This window comes from Podarcis gaigeae (genome assembly GCF_964106915.1).
Source record: "Podarcis gaigeae genome assembly, chromosome: 17".
Lineage (NCBI taxonomy): Eukaryota > Metazoa > Chordata > Lepidosauria > Squamata > Lacertidae > Podarcis > Podarcis gaigeae.
The window spans coordinates 32,999,661-33,021,509 of record NC_139694.1 but is presented as its reverse complement, the minus strand read 5'-3'; the positions used below and the strand labels follow the sequence as shown (position 1 = coordinate 33,021,509).

The 21,849-nt window shown below is 49.4% G+C and overlaps 2 protein-coding genes across 9 annotated transcripts in view; both read left to right on the top strand.

Moving 5' to 3' along the window:
* Positions 1-21,849, top strand: part of LOC310834806 (tetratricopeptide repeat protein 39A-like) — a 501,953-nt gene that overhangs the window by 240,857 nt on the left and 239,247 nt on the right. The window lies entirely within an intron of this gene.
* NFIX (nuclear factor I X) overlaps positions 1-21,849 on the top strand; it is a 249,515-nt gene that overhangs the window by 34,620 nt on the left and 193,046 nt on the right. For 6 of the 8 annotated variants that reach the window (XM_083719291.1, XM_083719286.1, XM_083719288.1 and 3 more), the window contains exon 2: positions 16,921-17,139. In XM_083719291.1, coding sequence (XP_083575417.1) covers positions 17,113-17,139 — 27 coding nt within the window. In that variant the 5' untranslated portion in view covers positions 16,921-17,112. Of the gene's footprint in view, positions 1-357; positions 617-16,764; positions 17,140-21,849 lie in introns of those variants that run through there. The other 2 variants (XM_083719289.1, XM_083719290.1) reach the window with 2 other exon arrangements.

Sequence of the window (21,849 nt, the reverse complement as noted above, 5' to 3'; positions counted from 1 at the left end):
CGTAAGTGGGATCATGGCGGCTGGCTTCTCCTTTCTCCTGCCGTGTGGTGTGGGGAACAGCAGCCATGTTCTGTGCTGTGGGGAATGTCGAGAGGAGCCCAGCACCGGAGCAGAATGAGCTGTCTCTCTCCACACCCTCTGCTGCTTGCCAGCAATTCTGCTGTGGCAGGGCCCCCAATTTGGCTCAGGCCCTCTCCGGTTTCTAACATGTGGCCAGCCTTTGCTAAAATGGCTTCCCTTTTCATGAGGCTCACTTTGTGCTGTGAGTGGTGGAGACGGGGGGGGGGAAGGGTCAAGGACTGGAACAGCGCAGGAAGGGGTGTGCGTATGGGTGGGCAGGCGGGGGTGTTATGGCTCAGGATTGAGGAGAGTTGGCAAAGACGTGTGTGTGTCTGACTACACCGACTCCAGCCCTTGCCAGATTTTGCTTTCACGTGAGCTTTCGATTCATCCACCAAACCGAAAAAAGATTAAATAAATAAAAGGCCCCAGGCCCCTCCTGCTGCAGTGAAGCTGTGCTCAGGGAGCGGGGCGGAGATATGGCTCCGGCAATGTCTGGGAGTACAGCTTGGAGCTGGCAGGTCCAGGGACAATGAAGCAGACCTTGGCATCAGAGGTTTGGCAGAGAAGTGAGATTGGGTGGGGAAGGGGGGGCGGCTTGCACAGATGGTCTTGCCTTTATTTCACCCCAAAGGGAAAGAGGATGTGGAAGGGGGGATTTGGAAAGGGGTTCTCAGACTCCAGATGCACCCCATGTTATATGGGGGAGGCTGATCCTTACTGACCCTTCTGTTTGCAAGCCAGGGTGTCAGTGGAGAGAAAGGGTGGCTGCGTAGCCTAGGAGAGGCTGAGTGGGCTGGGGGGAGGCAGCAGGCACCCACCTTGGCATTTGGGAGCGCTGGCTTCAGAAGCACTGCCTGGCATCACTGGGTGTGAGGGTCCCAGGGGCTCTGGGACAGCTGCCCTGTTTAGGGGAGCCAGGCAGCTGTGACAACCAGGGACTTTGGTTAGAAGGTCTGTGCAAGGGAAAACATCAGAAGCAACACCCCCCCTTTTCTATTTCTTTCTTTGGCTGGCTAATTTGGTGTTTGGGGGGGGGGGGAGTCCCAGACAGAGGGGAGTGTGTGTGTGTGTGTTGCACACCTATTGTAGCCAGGAACAAGGAGAGCAGCTTTTTCTGGAATCGCCCCTATTTCTCAACCCACAGATCTTTTGCGCAGGATTTTTGCCCAGTCGAGAATCTGTGATGGTATGATTCCTCACCAAAAATACCTTGTATTAGACATACTTGTGTACAAAAATGCATATATGAGGGGAAATGCACCCAAAAGAACATGCCATTTTTTGCTGACTTGAATAAATGCAAACAGAATAGAGGTGAACTGAACTGAAGATTGAAAACTAAGAAACAGAGATTTGTCCATCCCTAGTCTCAATATGTTGTTGGTTTGACGGACATGGCAAGTCTTGCTTGGGATCTAGTGTTCTCAGCTGCACCAGAAGTTGGTGATCTGGAGAGTGGGGCTTTTATGCTGTCTCTCCTGTCATGGCAGGTCACTTCCTCTTCACTTCCAGTTGTCACTTCTTTGCCAGGATGATGGGTCTGTTAGAATGGTTGTCCCTGGGTGCTGCCGCTGCCATAGATTGTGCTCCTCTTGAAGCCCAGCTTGCTTTGTGGGATAAGAAGTGATCAGGTGCCCCCTTCTGCTGAATGGAGCCTGCTCAGCTCCTTGGTTTACCAGTGATCTGGGATGCAATGAAGCAGTTAGGGAGAACTCAGGTGGCAGAAAACCTGCCATGAATCTAACCCATGTCTTGTGAACACAAGACCAAGTGCAACAGAGCTGCAAGGCCTCTCTAACCTTTTGCCTGCACTTGGGAGGAAGGGGGAGCTGTGACACAATAGGGAGTAGGAGCAAAGAGGAAGAAGAAGAGGAGGAGTTTGGATTTGATGTCCTGCTTTATCACTACCCTCAAAGTGGCTAACAATCTCCTTTCCCTTCCTCCCCCACAACAAACACTCTGTGAGGTGAGTGAGGCTGAGAGACTTCAGAGAAGTGTGACTAGCCCAAGGTCACCCAGCAGCTGCATGTGGAGGAGCAGGGAAGCAAACCCAGTTCACCAGATTACGAGTCTACTGCTCTTAACCACTACATCACACTGGCTCCTTACTGTAGGCAAGTCCTCCCTAACCTGATTCCCCCCAGATGTGGTTGGACTCCAACTCCTCTCAGCCAGTGGCATAGGAAGGGGGGCGCAGGCCACCCCGGGTGTCATCACTGAGGGAGGGGGGGTGACAAAATGGCAAAATATGTGTGTTTTTTTTTAAAAAAAATTGGAGTAACAACACTTTTTTTTTTGGAAAAAATAACTCCTGCACCAACGCACCCCGCTTCCTATGCCACTGGCAACTAGGTGAGGTGGGGGGCACTGGGCGCCACACAGTGGGGCCTGCAGCGTACCTGAGCCATGCATCTCTCCTGAGGGGGAGGTGGTGGGTGGGCTGCCTGCAAGCTCTGCACTGCTTTTTCGAGCAGCGTGGGGCTTGTGTCTGCCCACCGCTTCAGCTGCCCTACAGCTGAGGGGGAGGCTGCGGAGGGGCTCCACGCGGCGCACGCTGCCTTGCCTCGCCCCGCCCCCAGCTGCAGGACACACGCGCCGCACCGGGCATCCGAGCGGCTAGCTACGCCGCTGCTCTCAACCCTGACCAGCATGGCCACAAATGGTCACACACAATGGGAGATGTCACCCGGCAACTTCAGGAGGGTACCAGCTTGGACTCTAGGGTTTTTACATCCTTAACAGGTGTTAAGACTCAGGGAGGTAAAGAACAGAAGGCAAAGCACGAGTACAGTACTTAAATTCTCAGATTGGGGCTGGGTGACTTCTTTTCAAACAAGTCTCCTTAGCACTAGTTAGGATTGACACAACAGAGCACCACTGTAGGCATGACTGAAAACTTCATCATACCAAAAATAAAAATTCTTGCACACAGAAAATTGTTCTTTCAGGAAGAAGGTTAGTCTACAATCCTTTTCTCTGATGTCTCATTTCCTGTGTATGAGGCATTTTTAATTTTTTAATTTTGGTTATGGGGGAGCTTTCAATCATGCCAGCTCCAACCTGGAGTGGCTTTACCGTCCCACTGAGAAATAGGCTTTAGCTTCCTGATTGGAAGGATAATAAGAACGTACAAGGTGTTGGGATACTTGGGTGTGCTCATCTTCTTCCTTTTTCTCTCTTCTTGTGGGAGGCAAGAAGCTTTTGTAGCCCGAGAGTGCCTACTTAAAAAAAATAAAAAGAAAAAGAAAGAAACTACTTTGATTGTGAAGGAGCGTCTCCACCCACATCGTGCAGCCCGGACACTGAGGTCCAGCACCGAGGGCCTACTGGCAGTTCCCTCACTGCGAGAAGTGAGGTTACAGGAAACCAGACAGAGGGCCTACTTGGTGGCAGCACCTTCCCTGTGGAATGCCCAATGCCCTCCCATCATATGTCAAGGAAATAAACAACAATCTGACTTCTGAAGGCAGCCCTGTTTAGGGAAGTTTGTAATGTTTGATGTTTTATCGTGTTTTTAATATTCTGTTGGGAGCCACCCAGAGTGCCTGAGGAAACCCAGCAAGATGGGTGGGGTATAAATTATTATTATTATTATTATTATTATTATTATTATTATTATTATTAGGCTGATGGAACCTGAGGTGATCTCAGCCTTTTGCATGTGACATTTGCACCTGTGGGTGGGTGGGAGCAGGGAGCAGGGAGGAACGCTGTCCATAGGAGCTCAAGCTGCTAGATGCTCTTGTTCAGGGAACTGTCTCTTGGAGTTAAGTGCTGAAAGCACCTGAGTGACAGTGACGTGTGTTAACCATGCACGAGCAATTGCAGTATTTGGGTTAGTCAGCCTCCAACTGTGCAGCCCTGGGCTTGTATCTCACCTTTTTCCTGGACAGGACATCTGTAGTGGCTACCCATTTTCTACCAAGCCAGGTTCGAGGTTATGTTAATTGACAAAGCCATGGACAACTTAAGTCCAGGGTAGGCTAGGGACCACCTGAATCCTTATTTTCCAGTTTGATCACTGAGATATTTTGTAGGATCGTCTGCTGATCCTCTGCTATTTGACATCACCAACCTTTAAGTGTGGACTGCTCTTCCAGTAGAGATCCAGCAGACATCTTCTATAATAACCTTTAAAGGTTTGCTGTAAATTCTTCTGTGCTGCAAGGCTTCCGCAGACAAGCATTTTCTGGAATAGTTAACTGGTTATCTGTTTTAATTTTGGTGTGGCTTTTAGTCGTATTACATGGTTGTAAACTACTTTGATGCTTTTTGTAAAATTGCAGTGCTGAAGTATTAAAATGAATAAATACTGTTTGGCGCTCCAGTGCAGGAAAATTGAAACCTGAGAGGTGCATCTTAGGATCTCTTGCAATTTTCTGGAGGGAGTCAGGCGGCAACATTTGAATTGCTCTTGCCTCTGTGACATTATTCAGCATCCCCTGTGACCACAGTGCAGTAAGGCCATATTCCACTTCTCAGAATCCAGAGTGCAGTGCTGGACAGAGGAGTGACAAATGAGCCGAGCTGCTCTGAGGCTTTGATCAGACATCTCTGTTCTTATGAAAGCTTCATTTGCTTATATTTCATTAATAGTAATGTTGGAATACTATAGCAAGCCAAATGCTATACATAGAACTTTGTGTGTGTGTGTGTCTGCGCGCGTGCATGGTGTTCTCTCTTTCACTGATGTTCAGGTTGTGCCATAGTTTTCGTAACCAACATAACACCATCCATGCAGAAATGGGAGGGATCGGAAGGGAAGCCCCAATGTTTGTTGTTGTTTAGTCGTTTAGTCATGTCCGACTCTTCATGACCCCATGGACCAGAGCACGCCAGGCACTCCTGTCTTCCACTGCCTCCTGCAATTTGGTCAAACTCATGCTGGTAGCTTCGAGAACACTGTCCAACCATCTCGTCCTCTGTCGACCCCTTCTCCTTGTGCCCTCCATCTTTCCCAACATCAGCGTGTTTTCCAGGGAGTCTTCTCTTCTCATGAGGTGGCCAAAGTATTGGAGCCTCAGCTTCACGAGCTGTCCTTCCAGTGAACAAAACCCTAAGTTGGTGTGGGGGGGGGAGGGGAAAACTCAAGGACAGCCCAGTGAATAAAAAACCAGTTAGGAGAGGGATTAGAATGATGTTTCTAGAATCCTGTATGGCAGCACTGCAACATTGTGTGGCAGGTCCCACTTGTATATACAGGCAATGACCAATTTATGCACGTCCAATTGACATGTGACCATGACCGCATGCATTGCGGCAACGATCGCAAGCAATGACTCGGAACACAGCCCCCATGCAAATTGAGGCTTTCCTGTATTTAAAACCCTGCCTGAGACAGAAATCATCACTGGTGACTTGGTGCAGGTAGCAGGCTCCTTATGCCAATGGAGACCACGGAGCTCCCCTACTGTTGTCATAGGTGAGACAAAAGACATAATTATTATTATATCTATATCCCACTCCCCCCCCCCCAGAACCAGGAGTCAAGACAACTCACAAAAATTAGAAAAAACATGAATAAAACACAGAAAGTTGAAAACACATAAAAGACAATAAGTAATAAGTAATTAAACCATAATGATATTAAAAGGATAGAAAAGAAATCTATAAAACCTAATAAAGAAACTTAGTAAAAAAGAAAAGAAAAGGCACAGCATATTTTTAAATGCACCCTTTCCTTAGAAACAATGAGTTCTCAAAAGAATAAAGCAGACAAGAAGACAAAAGAACAGCAAGGAGGGAGCTACTCTATCCTCCCTAGGAAGGAAGTTCCAAAGTTGACTGCTATACTTTACAAGTGTGCAAAGTGTGGTACCATCTTTCCCTGTTTAGGGAAGTTTTTAATGTTTGATATTTTACTGTGTTTTTAATATCCTGTTGGAAGCTGCCCAGAGTGGCTGGGGGTGGGGGGCAGCCAGATGGGCAGGGTATAAGTAATAAATTATTATTATTATTATTATTATTATTATTATTATTATTATTATTATTATTATTATTATTATTATTTCTCGCTTCCTGGGAATTAGGTTACCATTAGGATGGCAGGAAGGGCAGGCAGAGTATGAGAGAGATTAACTTTTGCCCAAAGCCAAAGAGCAAATTCATGACAGTTAAAGGGATTCAGACCCAGGTCTCCCTATCTACTCACACAATTAACAAAGCGTATCACTAAATGCTCTGATGCTTGCCACAAATTGCCACTCACACGTGAGACACTGGAAGTCCAGAGCAAAAGCAAATTGCTGGGTGGCTGATAAGGCCCCCAAGTGGTGGTGGGGGAAGGACTGGCCCTCATTGTGGCAGTCTAATAGCTCAGAGAGGCAGAATTGGCCCGTCTGCCCTCTTTCTGGCAGCAGGTCCTTGAGTAGTTATTATTCACTGGATCATCTCATTGTGAGGTGAGGGAGAGAAGGATTGTTCGCAGCCCATTCTTTGGTGAGTGGGGAAGAGATATCAGTGGTGCCTTGAATAGGAAGCTGTGCATTTCATAGACCAGCTTGGAGCTGAGCCCTGGCGTGGGTCTGCTACATCCCATTTGGTGGTGATTGATGGCTCCCGGTAATGGAGTGGTCGATGCTTAGAGGTTGTGTGGGGCTGGAGCTAAGGCTGCCATCCACCTGGCAAGAGGAGAATTCAGAGCACTCTGTGGCCCCCTGTGTCTTCCTAGGGTCTTTGGAAGTTACTGAGAATGCATATTGGTGCGAATTAGATCTCCCAGCCCTTGCCTGCTTGATGGCTTTTTGAGAGACTGGACGGTCCAACATTTTGCTGCCTGAAGCTTTATTCTCCTAGCTTGGATCCTGAGGCTTTCAAGGGCTAATTGAGGAGGGCGGAGAGGTGCAGAGGGCATGTCTCTCCCTGTGATATCCGTCATTGCACACTACAGCCAGGACAAATTTTTAAGGGAAAGTGCAAGACACATTGGATTTGCCTTACTGATCACAGTGGATGCTCATAGCTGACTTTTCTGCACCATTGGGGTGTGGAGAGTCCCATGGATTATTGCCTTGTGAATTATTTAATTTATCTGCAAATCTTAGGCTGACACAAGTTTGTTTAAGAAAAAAAGAGGAAGCTCTGCCCACTTACCCATTATTTCATTTATTTATTAATTACTTTTATACCCCCCCCCTTTTCCATAAAATATGCCCAAGGCAGCTAAAAACTATCAAATGGACAAAAGAAAATAATTAATGCACATACCAAATAAGCATTATCACAATAAAACAACGTAAGAATCAGACCAGAGCAGATAAATGGCTAAAAAGGCATCCGTGTCAAGCCATTCACAAGACAATCAGCATCTGTTAGATCTACACTAGGAGATGGCTGCAGAAAAGCACTTTGTGCAGGTGGAACTGGCCCCACTGTTCCGCCCTAAAGGTTTACCTGAGCCACTCAGTGCTGCTGATTCATTGCTGTTGAAGAATGAGAGACCAGCTAATTCATCCCTTGCTGGCATGTAGCCTTGCCAACCCAGTTCTAGTCACGTGGGGTCACTTCTCTTTTGGTCTGCAGGTGGAGTATCACATAATTGATTCCCCCACACACCCACACCCCAAAATTATTCTGCATATAGTTGAGAAACCCTTCCCTCCCTATGAGATATATTGGCTGCCAGTTTTTGACCAAAAAGCAGGCTAAAAAAATTCACAAACGAGCATCGCATCATGTGATTTCCCACCTGTGGTTTGAAGTGGTACAGCCCAGGCATAGATTTGCCACTTAAGAAAGAGCTGGCTTATTGCTTCTTGAGTATATTTTGTTTTGTTTTGTTTTGTGTTATTATCTGAAGTGTGAGTGTGACAAACATGTGTTTGCTTGCATGTGTTTCATACAGGTGCTCTAATCAGAGCACCAGGGTTGGCTACAGCTCCCTGTGGACTCTGCATTCTGTTGCAAATCTGGGTTTGCTGCTGCCAAGTCTGTGAACTGACCACGAGTGGAAATTTGTTGAGGGATCCTGTTGTTCTCCTTTGATCTGGATTCCTCACATTGACCGGTATGGCCTCCAATGCATGATTCTGTGGTGCTCTGATATGGGGCTTTTCCTGGAAAGCTGAGCCATTAAATTGATGTATAGCTTCAATTTCTGTAAAGTTGAAAAGTTATGTATCTCTGTGAGAGAACCAACTGTATTTAACAGGGTGTTTACCATGACTTCCATAACCAGCTGTTTCAAACCACGTATATCTATGGTACTTTGAGCAGTTCAGATTCCAGATCCCAATCTTCTTTGGGTTTTCAGTTCCACCCTTCTATTTCCTCCGTTAATGGGCAGCATTCCCCACCCTCGATATTAATGAAGTACGCTAGAAGTGCCATGCGATCCAATCAATTGCCTGTGTGGGAAATTAGAGCATGAAGCTGTGTGCATTGGGATGAGAGCCCAGCCAGTCCAGTCTCCACCCTCAGCCCTAGGAGAAGCTGCTTCGAAAGCAGAGGTGGCAGTCATAGCCCTTCCGGGCAGGACTAGGATCAGGGCTTGGTTGGACACCCTGTGAGTAATACTTGTTTGTTACCTGTTTCTCCCATCCTCACCTGCTGGTATGGCTTTGTTGAATCCAGAGAAGAGAGTAGTTTGCCCACTCTTCCATGGCAAAGTCTAGATAAGTAACTGGGAGCATGAGGGCCAAATCCAGCCCCTAGCCTAGCCTCTGATCCTGTTGGATTCAGTCCTAGAATCCTAGAAGAGAATAATAGAACTGTCGGGTTGAAAGGGACCCCAAGTCTGTTCATCTAGTCCAACCCGCTGCAATGCAAGAATCACAACTAAAGCACCCATGACAGATGGCCATCTAACCTCTGCTTAGAAACCTCCAAGGAAGGAGAGTCTACAACCTCCCAGGGGAGACCATTCCACTGTCAAGCAGCTCTTACTATCAGAAAGTTCTTCCTGATGTTTAGTCGGAATCTCCTTTCTTGTAACTAGAAGCCCTTGATTTGAGGCCTACCCTCCAGAGCAGGAGAAAACGAGCTTCTTCCCTCTCAGTCTCCTCTTTTCCAGGCTAAACATACCCAGCTCCGTAAATCAGTCCTCAAAGGCTTGGCTTCCAGACCCTTGATCATCTTGGTCACCCTCTTCTGCATACATTCCAGCTTGTCAACACTCTACTTAAATTGTGGTGCCCAGAATTGGACACAGTATTCTGAGTGTGGTCTAAGGCAGAATAGTGGTACTATTACTTCCCTCGATCTGGGCACTATACTTCTGTTGATGCAGCCCAGAATACCATTAGATTTTTCTGCTGCTCCATCACACTGTTGACTCATGTTAAGCTTGTGGTCCACCAAGACCCCTAGATCCTTTTCACATGTAAACCAGTTGTCCCCATCTTGTATTTGTGCATCTGATTCTTCCTGCCTAAGTGCAGAACCTTACATTTGTCCCCATTGGAATTAATTTTGTTAGCTTGGGCCCAGTTCTCCAATCTGTTGAAGTCATTTTGAATTCTGATTCTGTCTTCTGCGGCATTAGTGACCCATCCCAATTTGATGTTGTCTGCAAATTTGACCCTGTTCCCACTGTTACTGCTCTTCAGTCGCTTTCACCCAAGACACTGTCAAAAGGGTTTCTTAAGCCTATTTCCTGCAGAGCAAAGGAAGTTCTGGCAAAGCCCGCCTCCCGCCTTTGATGCACCTAGTACCTAAGTCCCATGCACAAGCTAAGACACATGGAGATGGTAGTGATCAGCTGAAGTGACCAAAGGAAAGATTCCTGCTCACACAGGGGGAGAAGCAGTAAAAGAGCAGGCTGCCCCTGTCCTCTTGGCTTGTATAGAAGTGGGTGGGGCTTATGCTGCTCTCCCCTGAGGAAGTTTCAGTTACCCATCTCCTGCTCCACAATATTTGTAGATCTCCTTGTTAAGCTACTGGAGCAAAACCGAAGTTAATAAATAGCAGGGGGGGGGGGACCGCTCCAGAGAAATAACCACCCATGTTACGCCTGAGGAGAGAGCCAGTGTGGTGTAGTGGTTAAGAGTGGTAGACTCGTAATCTGGTGAACCAGGTTCGCTTCCCCGTTCTTCCACATGCAGCTGCTGGGTGACCTTGGGCCAGTCACACTTCTCTGAAGTCTCTCAGCCCCACTCACCTCACAAGTGTTTGTTGTGCGGGAGGAAGGGAAAAGGAGATTGTGAGCTGCTTTGAGACTCCTTAGGGTAGTGATAAAGCGGGATATAAAATCCAAACTCTTCTCCTTCTTCCCTTTCTTCTTCTTCTTCTTTTTCTTCTTCTTGCACTTTGACGTGCTCACGAACTGCTAGGTTGGCAGGAGCTGGGACCGAGCAACGGGAGCTCACCCCATCGTGGGGATTCGAACCGCTGACCTTTTCTGATCGGCAAGTCCTAGGCTCTGTGGTTTAACCCACAGCGCCACCCACGTCCTAGTTCATGATATAGTTCATGAGAAATGAAAGGTTTTTAATGTGCTGAAATTAAGAGGACAGAGCTGATCATCTCAGTTTTAGAGGTGGTTCATAAAATAGCAAAAGCAACTAACAGACTTATGGCATCTTAAAGACGAACTGCTTTATTGTGGCACAAGCTAGTCCACAAAATCTGGTGCCATAATAAAGCAGTTTGCCTTTAAAGTGCCAGCGGGCTGCTTTTTTTGCGGCAACAGACAAATGTAATGGTTACTCTCTGCAAAGGTTTATTCTCATAGGCAACCCCCTAATACATATCTGTGGCTAGCTCGCTTTGCCCCACCCTGCCTCTTATTGTAAGGTAATTGGACCCAGCTTCTATAAAGAGTGTGTAGTCAGGCCAGATGACTCACACAGCCACTGGCATTCACACTTCATGAGTGTCTAAAGGTCACTTGGGCAACTTAGGTAAGAGGTAGATCAGAAGTCTGACCTACTTCAAACTCAGTTTGTTCTGCAATGTATGTTCAAACTATATGAGATATGCAGCTGTATGCACCCCCCCCAAAAAAACCCACACACATTTAAAATGAAAAGTTATTTGGGGAGGTTGAGTGGAAGATCAGCCAGTGGGAAGGAGGTGCTTAAGCCTTTTCTCATGGGATTTTGTTGTTGTTCCTGTTTGATTATGGTGGTTATATAATGTCTTTGGGGGTGTATGCCCCGCCAAAGTGGGTTACAACAAATCAAGAAAAGACAACATTCAGATAGTTAACAGTAAAACAATTCTTTTAAAAAACACATAAAACAACTGGAATACGGCTTGCAATAAAAAAATCTATAGGCTTTTCATAGAGTACAACCCAGAGAGAGACATATGACATATGAAGGCACTCTAGAAGTATGGGGCCACCACAGGGAAGGCCCTGTCCCTGGTACTACCCAGCCTGGTACTCGAGCCAGAGAGCAGAACCTTGGGTGCTGGTCTTCAAGCTTGGGCAGATACATAAGGATGGAGGCTGTCCTTCAAAAGCACCATGCAACTTTTCTCTCTATGAGGGAAAAGTTTTAGGGACTGAGGGAGAAAAGGGTTAAGCACCTCCTTCCCATTGGCAAATCTTTTACTCAAGACTGCAGTCTCCTGCTGTGGCTTTCATTAAAACAAATATCAGTGAAAAGTTAAAAAAAAAAACACAACAAAACAAAACCCCTGCATGTCATGTATGGTTTGTCCTTTGTCCTAGAAATTGACTTAGCTTTTGACCATCCTCAGGGCTCCTAGATATGAGACCTCTGGCATGCAGCAGCAGAGTATTGTTTAGCATGGGGGCCTCATGTGATTGGTGGCTTCGTCGGGGTATAGATCTCCACACTGGATTCTGAGGTGGCGTATGTGACTTTGAGGGGGGCGGGGGAGTCAGGGGAGCCCGGCCATTGCTGACTCAAGTTGAATTCTGAGCTCCTGTTTCTTGGATACAAAGCTTCTGTTCCATCATCCAAATTTTTACTTGCCTTTTTGGTTTATTTCACTTTATTTTATTGTGGAAGAGCATCAGACTTCTGGCTCGTATTTAGCTTTATGGTGGATTTTTCCCCACTCTCGGATCCTTCTAATAGTGAGATCACTTAACTGCCTTTTACCCACCGCTTTCTATTTCTACTGTGTTCCGGCCAAGTTCCCCGTGTTTACCGCGGCCACTTTGAATTGTAATCCCTTCCTCAAAAGAGCATGCAATTCTTCTCAATTTTGTTTATCTACACTGCCTGTGTATCATGAAGGAATGGTAATAAGCATTTCCACAGGTAAGCTGTCTATATTGGAGTGGGGAATCTGGGACCTTCCAGACGTTGCTGCACTACCGTCATAGGCTATGATAGCTGGGACTGATGGAAGTTTGAATCCAGCAACATCGGAAGGGCTACTGCCTCCCCATCCACAATCAATGAATGCATCACTGGTCGAGAGGCTTATTAGCATGAACATTAGACTAGTGAGAGTCCTTACCTGTTACTTCTTCCCACTCTAACATCAAACCATAACAGATGTTATCTGAATATCTGTCAAACTGTGTACCCATCAACTGGTCATTTACTCTGCCATTTTAAGGTTTAGAGAAGTGATGCTTTTGCTCTGGTTAATATTTCAGCTTTACGATAACCAGAAATAGAGGTGATCTGGAGACAGAATAGCAAGGAGTCCTTAAAGGGCACTCCTTCCCTGTTGGAAATGTCAATTATCTTTCTAGTTGCGATTTTTAGTCAATCCTGAATAGAAGTGGATTGGAAACAGTGCCCCCTAGAGGTAGATGGGAAACCATGTATCTCATTCCCTTGTCCAAATCACCAGCAGCTCCTAGGGATGCTGTGGAACTGGCACTATTTAGCAGAGGCCCTGTCACTTCCACATGACCTGTTGATTGAGCGTTCATCTAGATTTGTTTGCACAAAGTTTGCAGGGAAGTGATACAATGCTCATTATTTACTGAGCAATCCCTCCAATTTGTTGGTGGGAAGCAATTGCCATCCCATTCTCTTTGCACTGTCTTTACTGCAAAAAGTCCTCTAGACTTTTTTTTTTTGTGGGAAGCCCATTGTGTGAGAAGCCCAGATCCACTTTGTGCAACCTGAATTTGCTGATGTGTGGTTAAACCCACCTGCAAAGACAGCAATGGCACAGAAGGGCCCCATCTCTTCACCCTCCTACCCAGAGGTGTCCCAAGACATTTTGCTGTGTCAGCTGTCAGCTGTTAAGTCCCTTTCAGTAGAGGATGCCGAGGTTCAATGCGCTCTCACAACAAACCTCATAAACCTCACACATTGTACAGTGGTACCTGAGGTTGCATACGCTTCAGGTTACAGACTCCACTAACCCAGAAATAGTGCTTCAGGTTAAGAACTTTGCTTCAGGATGAGAACAGAAATTGTGCTCTGGCAGCGCAGCAGCAGCAGGAGGCCCCATTAGCTAAAGTGGTGCTTCAGGTACAGTTTCAGGTTAAGTACGGACCTCCAGAACGAATTAAGTACTTAACCCGAGGTACCACTCTATTTGGAAGTGAGTTCTTGTCCCCTGTTAACTGCACAATTGGAATCTGCTGGTATATGACTGGATCTGTCCCACTTGCAAATTATAAGTTATCTGGAATTACCTTCTTGACCATCTATAGTCCAAAGGCTAGTTCACAAGCCAAGTCAGCCAGGGATCTAGAGTACACATAGCCAATGGTCTGGACACATTATAACCCTAGCTGCTCTTCAGCTGCCTTGCTTAGGCAGAAATGGTGGAAGAGGCACAATAATGTCAGACAAGGCTGAGCATTTCTGTTGCTGCTGCAGCACCATCAGAAATAGGAGCTACATTGAAGGTGGCAATTGAATGCAATGTATGTGTGTGTGCGTGTGTGTGAGAGAGGGGGGCGGGTGAGGAATGACAGGGGGGATTTTATAATTTGCCCCTCCCTTACACCGTGGGAAAGTTTTTTCTGTTTTGTTTTTAATTATTTACTTGTTTTTATCCTGTCATTTATTCTGTGAACTGCCCTGTGATCTCATGATGAAGGGTGGTATAATAATAATAATAATAATAATAATAATAATAATAATAATAATTGCACACCCACCAGAAGAGAGACTGGGGGAGAATCCCCATTAAGATTCTGATAAAGTGGGCTGTAGGCCATGAAACTTTATGCTATAATGAATTCATCAGCTTTTAAGGGTTTTGTTGAAATAAGAGGGTTAATTCCTCCCCGTTTCCACCACTGCAGGAAACTCGATCATCCACGCAAAGCAGCCCGTTGCTAATGCCTTTTGGACTGCCGCATGCTCTTGCGACAGCCTCAGTTTAGGAGCTCACGTTTGTTATTTGGGGCCCTGGGCCCTTCCATTTGCACGCCACGTTGGGCTGCAAGCTGGGCAGACCTGGATTCGGTTCAAATCCTGCCACTGCCGTGGATACAGGGCCACATCTACACTGCAGACCCACACGGGATTAGGCGTCACACCACCTTTCCCCATGAAAGCTTAGGCTGTGTGTGTTGGGGGGGGGGGGTAGGTGAGTTAGGCAACTCTGAAAGAATTATCAGCCTTTCTGGAAAACACAATTCCCAGTTATTACTTGGGTGAAGTCGTGGCCCTGACAGTGCAGTCCTCAGAAATCAGTCACATTGACTTCAATGGGGTTTACTTCCAGGTAATGGGGTCCAGAATGGCAGCCGGCACTGGGGATAAAAGGCAGGGTTTCCATGTCCCTCAGACCTGCCATGTGTACAGTGGTACCTCGGGTTACCGACGCTTCAGGTTACAGTCTCCGCTAACCCAGAAATAGTACCTCGGGTTAAGATCTTTGCTTCAGGATGAGAACAGAAATCGTGCTCCGGCGGCGCAGCAGCAGGAGGCTCCCTTAATCTAAAGTGGTGCTTCAGGTTAGGAATAGTTTCAGGTTAAGAACGGACCTCCGGAACGATTAAGTACTTAACCCGAGGTACCACTGTATATGCATTCCTTGTGTCTCAGTTTCCTAAAGAGAAATGCTGAATGTGGGAATATGTAAAATTACGCGTGCGTGTAACTTTTTTTTTTTTACTTTTCTTTTTTTCTGGAGAAAACTCTTGGTTATTTTCCTCTTGTGCGTCCCTTCGGAGGCCAAATAGCTCGTGTAAAAAGCAGGCCGGTTTGCTCCAGGCAGTCCGAAAGACCAAAGGGAAGGCATTCTTTGCCTGGCCTTGGACAACCGGAGGCGCCTGGTCATCACCCCCCTCCAGCAGACTCGGGCGGGAAAGGATGCGCGAGAAGTGGGGAAGGGCGCGGGGCTTGAGGATGGCACCGAAAACCACCGACGGCGCGGGACGGGGATGTTGCTCTCCTGGACCGCTTTCGCCAGCGGAGCGTCGCCGCCGTCATCTTCTTCCCTACGCATAGAAAGAGGGGAACCCCCCCTCCCAGGAACCCCCCCCCACCGATCCAGGTCCTGGCCTTTTGAACCTGGATCGGCGGCGCACGCCCCTGGCCTTGGCAGCCTGGCCGGCGGACAAAGGAGGTCTTTCACGGCGGCTTTGCTCAGGTGAAACTTCCCTCCGTCTTCGCAGGGACTTGAAGCGCCCTCCTTCCCTCGGCCGGCAGCGGCCTGCGCCTGCAACTGGAGCAGCGCGGCTCGGGGTCCCGCCGGCCGGCCGGAGAAGGCGGCCTTGCTCGACGGGAGCTCGACAGCCGCAGCAGGCCAAGTCAGGCCTGCTCGGCTTCCTTCCTGCCGCACCCAGAAAGTATTCTGCGGCCCCCTCCTCTTTCCACAAGCCGGGTGCACATATTTTTTGGTGGGGGGTTTAGTGGCAGAAGATCCCCATTAACCAAACGGCTCCCCGTCGGGGCCACGCTTCAGTTTCAAGCGCAATTCCTCCCGCCCTGGGATCTGGGGTCCCGCCGTGGCCTCCCGCCTTCTTTTCTCTCAGGAGGCCACATGTGCCTCAAGGCCCTGAACCCCCCACCCACTCCAGCCCCACGGGCACACCCCCCCCAAACCCCGAGCCCCTGTTCAATCCATCGCGGGGCCTTGTGCGTGTGCGCGCGCGACGGTTCAGCCGTCGGAAGAGCAGATCTTTCTCTTTCTCTCTCTGCTCGGGGGCTCCCTGCGACTCTCGGCTCCGCTTCTGCCCCCAGTGGGTCTCTGGCAGCGCTGGCAGCTTGTGGTTCCCAACTAGCAAGGATGAGGGCAACTGGAGGGCAGGCACCCCACGCCGAAGCAGAAACCTCGCAGACCTCCCTGAAACTGCAGAAAACCGATTTCCCTCAGTCAGGCTGCGGGGTGGGCTGTGGGGGTTCACTCTCCGACTGCCCGTCCCTTCGGATGTCGTCGAGGGGAGAGGGAGACCCAGGCCCCAACAACGGGCATCACCCACCCGCCTCGCCCCACTTTAATTTCTTGCTTGGTTCCAACGGGAGACCCGCACCTTAGACAATGTCTCTCTCTTTCTCTCCTTTTTAAATCTTGTGCCCACGATCTTCCTCCTGCCTGCCTTCTTCTTTTAAAAAAGACTCTCTTTCTGCGTCCGTTAGCCATCCCCGCTCCCCCGCACACCTCTGTAGCAAAAGCAAAAAATCTCCCCAAACGGACGAGGGGGGGGGGGGTTAGAGACGAGACGAGAGAGACCCTGACTAAGATGGCATTCATCTTTCTGTGGTTTGGAGATCACCATTAATATCTGCTCTTCAAAGGAATCCGAAACTTCCTAACGAGCCAGGGAGTGTTTCTGAGTGCAAAGTGTGCGTGTGGTTCTCTCCCCCCCCCCCCGCCGCGCGCGCGCCTCCGGTGTGCGGTGTGTGTGTGTTGTGTATGGGCGGGTGGGGGGGGCGGCGAGTGGGAGGGAGGGAGCTCTCAAAGGCTGGACTCGTTTTTTTTTCCTTCCTCCCTCCTCGCTCTCTCTCGCTCGCTCACTCTCTCTCCCAAGGCAAAAGTGTTCTCCGTTCCAAACTTTGTCTAAACTTTCACTTTCAGAGCTCCGAGGCGGGGTTACAGACCAGCATGGAGTAGAGCGAGAGGCAGCGCCAGAAGGAGCCGCCGCCGCCGCCGCCGCCACAGCTACAGAGAGCGAGAGAGACGCGAGAGCACCCAGCGCCGCCGCCCGAGCTATGCCGCTGCTCGCCTTGTGAACACCCAGTCCCGCAAAAGCAAAGCCCCCAAATAACCATGTACTCCCCATACTGCCTGACCCAGGTAACCAGACAGCCCAGCTCGCGGTGGAGGGAGGGGGGGGAGAGAGGGCGGAGGGGGGGGGGAGAGAGCGCCCCTTTCTCGCTCCCTTGCTGGGACAGGCGAGCCAGAGGAGCCGGGGCTTGCTTCTGTCCGCGGTTTGCGCCTTGTGTTGTTGTTGTTGTTGTTGTCTGCCCTCCTCCCCTCCCCCCTTTCTCCCCCCCCCCTCGCAGCCTCGGCTTCCCGGCTGCCTCGCTCGCTCGCTCGCTCTGCCGCGGCGTTTGTTGTCGCTGGCGCCGCCGGTGCGAGGCTTGATTTCTGCCTCCTTTTGCGCGCTTTCGCTGCGGAAGAAAGGGACCCTCGCGCCTTCCCTCCCTCCTCTCCCTCTCCCCCTCCCTCCCTCTCTAAGTCCTCCTTGCAAAGGAGAAGGGGGGGGGAGAGGGGGTTGGAGAGAGCCGAGAGGGGAGCGATGGCATCTTTCCAAGCTCTTTGTTATATTCGCTGCACATGGAGTTTAGGAGTTCAGAAAATGGCGCTTCTCCCAAATTTATTTCAAGAAATGTAAAGAGGGAGAGGGGGGGAGTTAGAGTATGGGGTGCGGGGGGGGGGAAGGGAGGAGGAGACCTGGAAACCGGGCTGGGTGGCCAAGTGGCGGGTTGAGACCCTGGTTGCATTAGGGGTGGGGGCGTCGGAAAAAGAATGTGCGGGAGAAATGCGAGGTTGTGGCTCGAAACGGGGGGGGGGGCTGCCTTGTACGGCGGCGGGGGGGGGGGAAAGCAGGAGAAAGAGAAGTTTCTAAAGTTGAGGAGCGATTTTCAAGATATGCCCGTGCTCTCCGCCCGCGGAGAAGTGCCGTCGCACGTCGGAGGTTGCCCTGGGTGGGCAACGGAGGAGTTGCTGGGGAGAGGGAGGGGGAGAGAGAGGGGGGGCGCTGGGAGGGGATTCCAGGCAAAGGCGGCGCGCGCGCGGGAGGGGGGGGGAGAATCTTTATTATTTCGGCGGCGGCTGCGTTTAGTCCCAACCTTGACTTGGGTCTCTCCTTCCTCTCCCGCCCCCCCCCCCCGCCTCCCTCTCTCTCCCGCCGCTTGGAGAAAAGCAGCTTAGGGGAAAATCAGAAACTCCTTATTTTATAGCGGGGTGTGTGTGGGGGGTATTTTTAATATTTCATTTCACAAGCTACGCTTGCCTCCCGCTCCTTTCTTGAACGGGGACAGGTAGATGACCCGGTTGCCCCAACCCCTGTCCATTTCGGGCCCCTCCGTCGGTTTCCTTAAATAAATAAGCAAACGCTCCCTTCCAGGAATGCAGGTCGGGCGCGCTTGGAAGAGGACTTTTGCGCTCATATTTTTCCGCGAGCGAGAAAATTGGCGCCATTGGGGGGAAATGCGGTTCCGTAGCGGGAGCGGCCAAACACCCTCCCCCCCCTCCATACCCGAGGAAGCGCTCTTGGCACATTTCTGCTTTGCTCCGTCTTGGGGGGGGGGAGAAGAGAAGGGAAGAGAAATGTCCCAGCCCCACTTTTTTAATGGAGCGCAAAGCAAAGCGCCCAACCCGACCCCGCTTGACTTGCTTGGCTCGCCCGCTCAAGTTCTCTCCCCTCGGCGCGGCTCGTCCCGGGGGAAGGAAGGAGAGGCGCGCAGAGAGGAGCCCAGGCAGGCGCGGAGACTGGCGCGTGCGCGCAGGGGCAGAGGGAGAAATTACTTGGGAAATATATGTAACGAGGAGCCGAGAAGAGCCGGAGACTTACCCAACCCCCCCAACCCCACCCCGCTTAGGCCGAATCAGGCATCTGGAGGGGGGGGAGAGAGTTTTGTCTCTTGCCATCGCGTGATAAGTGGTGTGTGGACGTCAAGAAGCGCCATAAGTGGACGGGGAGGGCAAAGCGCAGCCTGGAGAGAAAGGGGTGGGCTGGGGGGCAGAGAGGAGAGTCCAGCCGAATAGGAGTGATGATGATGAATGATAATAATAATAGTAATTACGACGAAGGGCTGAAGGAGCAGCCTGGACGTGGCCGCCTTTCGCCTGCCAGACCCGGGTGCCAGCCTGTTGAGTCTCGCTCTGCGCCCCCCCCCCCTTTTCCAATCACTGGCCCGCCTGAGTTGCGTCGGGTCCGATTGCACAGGTTGCTGGCGAAGCAGCAGCTCGCTCTCCCCGCGCAACCCTTCTTTCCCGGCCGGCGGGGCTCTCCTTCTCCCCGTCGGCCGCCCAAGCTCCTTTTCGCCGTCCAGCAAGGGCATGAATATTGTGCGCGGGAGCCGAGGATCTGGGGTGGAGAGCGAGGGCTCCCGGGTCTCTTTCCGCGCGATTCCTCCAGCTCGAAGCGGGAAAAGGCGATCCGAGCCGGAGCGAGCGCGGCCTCACTTCGCTTCCAGAGCCGGAGGGAAGTCGAAAGTTGAGAGAAGCCAGATGCAGCTCATCGCGTTTACACAAACGCGCGCACACACCCCGAATTCCCTCCGCTGCCCCTCTTAACGCGGGAATCCAAAGTAAAAAAGCCCCGCCACTTACTTTTGCGGCTCCCAAAATTATATTTATCTGGAGACGCACATACTTGGGGGAAGGGTAGAACTGCCATGCGCCCCTTCCACGCGCTGGGCTTGTTTTGAGCAAAAGCAACCCGAGGTGCGTGGAACTTGGAAGCCCCGTCCGGATTTTCCTGCCCGTCGGGCGTCCGGATGCCCCCGAAGCGGCTCGGCCGGCCTCCCGAGGTCGCGTCCCGCGCGGAGATCCGTGGCAAACTTTCTGCCGCCTCCTCGGGGGTCCAAGTGGGAGACGCCGTCGCGGCGAAGCCCATCTTCCTACACTATTCTCAGAAATATTGGTGACTAGGAGATAGTTTTCATGGTTGGATTTGGGGCGCAGAGCAGGGAAAGGAAAGCTATATTCGCGTGCGAGGAGAAGTGTTATTTTTTAACTCTTAGAGACGAGTTGCAAGCAGAGTATCCATTCTGAAATACATTTTTTCTTACCCCAACCAAGTTACAATTTTAGCAGCGCGTTGCTTCTCGCTGTTCTGAAAAGATCTCTTCCATGTGTAGCAAATATATATATTATCTATGATGATAAATATAGTTTGAGGGATTGAGCTAGGCGCTGGAAGCGCGTTCCTGTGCTTATATGCTTGTCAGAATTGGTGGCTCTAAAACGTTGTGCACAGAATATGTTTACAATTAAATATATTTATATGTTACCTCTCTTTTTTTAGCTTAGTGCACGCACGGTGCACATATACATATGTTGTTGTATGAAATGCAGAACAGCTCAGGCATATTCCATTTTATAAATGTTTACACTCTCTGCAAATATACTCCATATTATAAACAATTCCTCCTTTATTTTGCTTTACCCAAACATTCTTCCAGTGGTCCCTCTAAGGGTGTCATGCCCATTCCCAATTGCAAACTCCTCCAAAAGTAGTGCATGGAAAATCCAAATAGAAATACCAATAAAACATAGCAAAAATCACATGTGAAACATACACAAAAGCAAAGTTGATACCTAAAAATCTTACCAGCAGAGAATTCAATTTAAAATGCCTTTATTGGCATATAGTTATTTCTCTGCCTTTTGGAGGCTAAAAATAAATATTTCTTGCAGTAACTAAGAGAACAATGCTGAACATATAATTTGAGGTTTATGGACTACATCCTAAGGCTGGTTCCTCAACAACTACCTGCTTTTTATCTCTCTTTGTAAAAACAACCCAGGGCCATATTTATTTGTTCAGTTAGTTAATGTAAATCCCCCCCCCCCGCCCATCTAATTATAAAGACAGATTACAAAACATTGAAACTTATAAAACAGCCCCAAACCTATAAAATAGCTGGGGGGGGGGGAGAACCTGAAAATCAATCAAAAGAGAGAAGTCCATTAATTGTTAGTATAAGGAGATGTACACATATTTCTGTAGCATATGCATCATTCAAGCTGTGCTATCATAGTAATGCAATATAAGGCCCCTTTTTCGTATTTTGTTTGCTATCTGTTTTAGTGTAGATGAGTATCTAACTCGCAAGGCCTATGGGCAAAGCGAATTTAAGGTGGCGGTTTTGAAAAGAGGAATCCTTGTGTTCAGTTCTTTGCTTTTTGTCTTGCCCCTGGGTCAGTGCCAAGGCAGAGAGTCCAGTTTCGTTTCTGCCTCTGGGAAGGAAAACCTTGTGCTCCTTTAAAGAGTTGCCCTTTATTTGTGCCCGATGAATTAAACAAACCTGGCTTGATCCATGGCAAATGCCCTCAGTAGATAAGAGAGGCTCCCTCCCCCCCCCCGCCACCCCTTTGAACTGGATTTCTTTTGTTACGATTTTGTAGGCCTGGTATTTTGTTTCCCTTGTGGATATTCATTCTGCTAGTGACTACCCTCCAAATCACCCACCCCATTCTGAACCCTGTAGGGCACCCACTTTCCCCAGGTGACGTTCCATTCGCTCAACTGATGCATCTCATACCATAAAGAGGCTATCTTGGAGCCCAATCCTGTCCAGCTTGGATTGACCTGGGCTGCCTCTTGTACTATAACCGGGCTTGATCCATTCAGTTAGCTTGGAGTTTTGCTTGCACAGCTTTTGACTTGCGTTAGTGTTTTCGGCAGCCGATGTTTGCCCAAGTTCCCGGGGTATTGTACACAGACCTGAAATTATCGTTGTGCCCTCGCAGTCACATTTTTCCTGAAGTGGACACCACCACAGAAGTGTTTCATTTATTATGTGGTGGGATGTTGGACTCTTTTGCACTTGC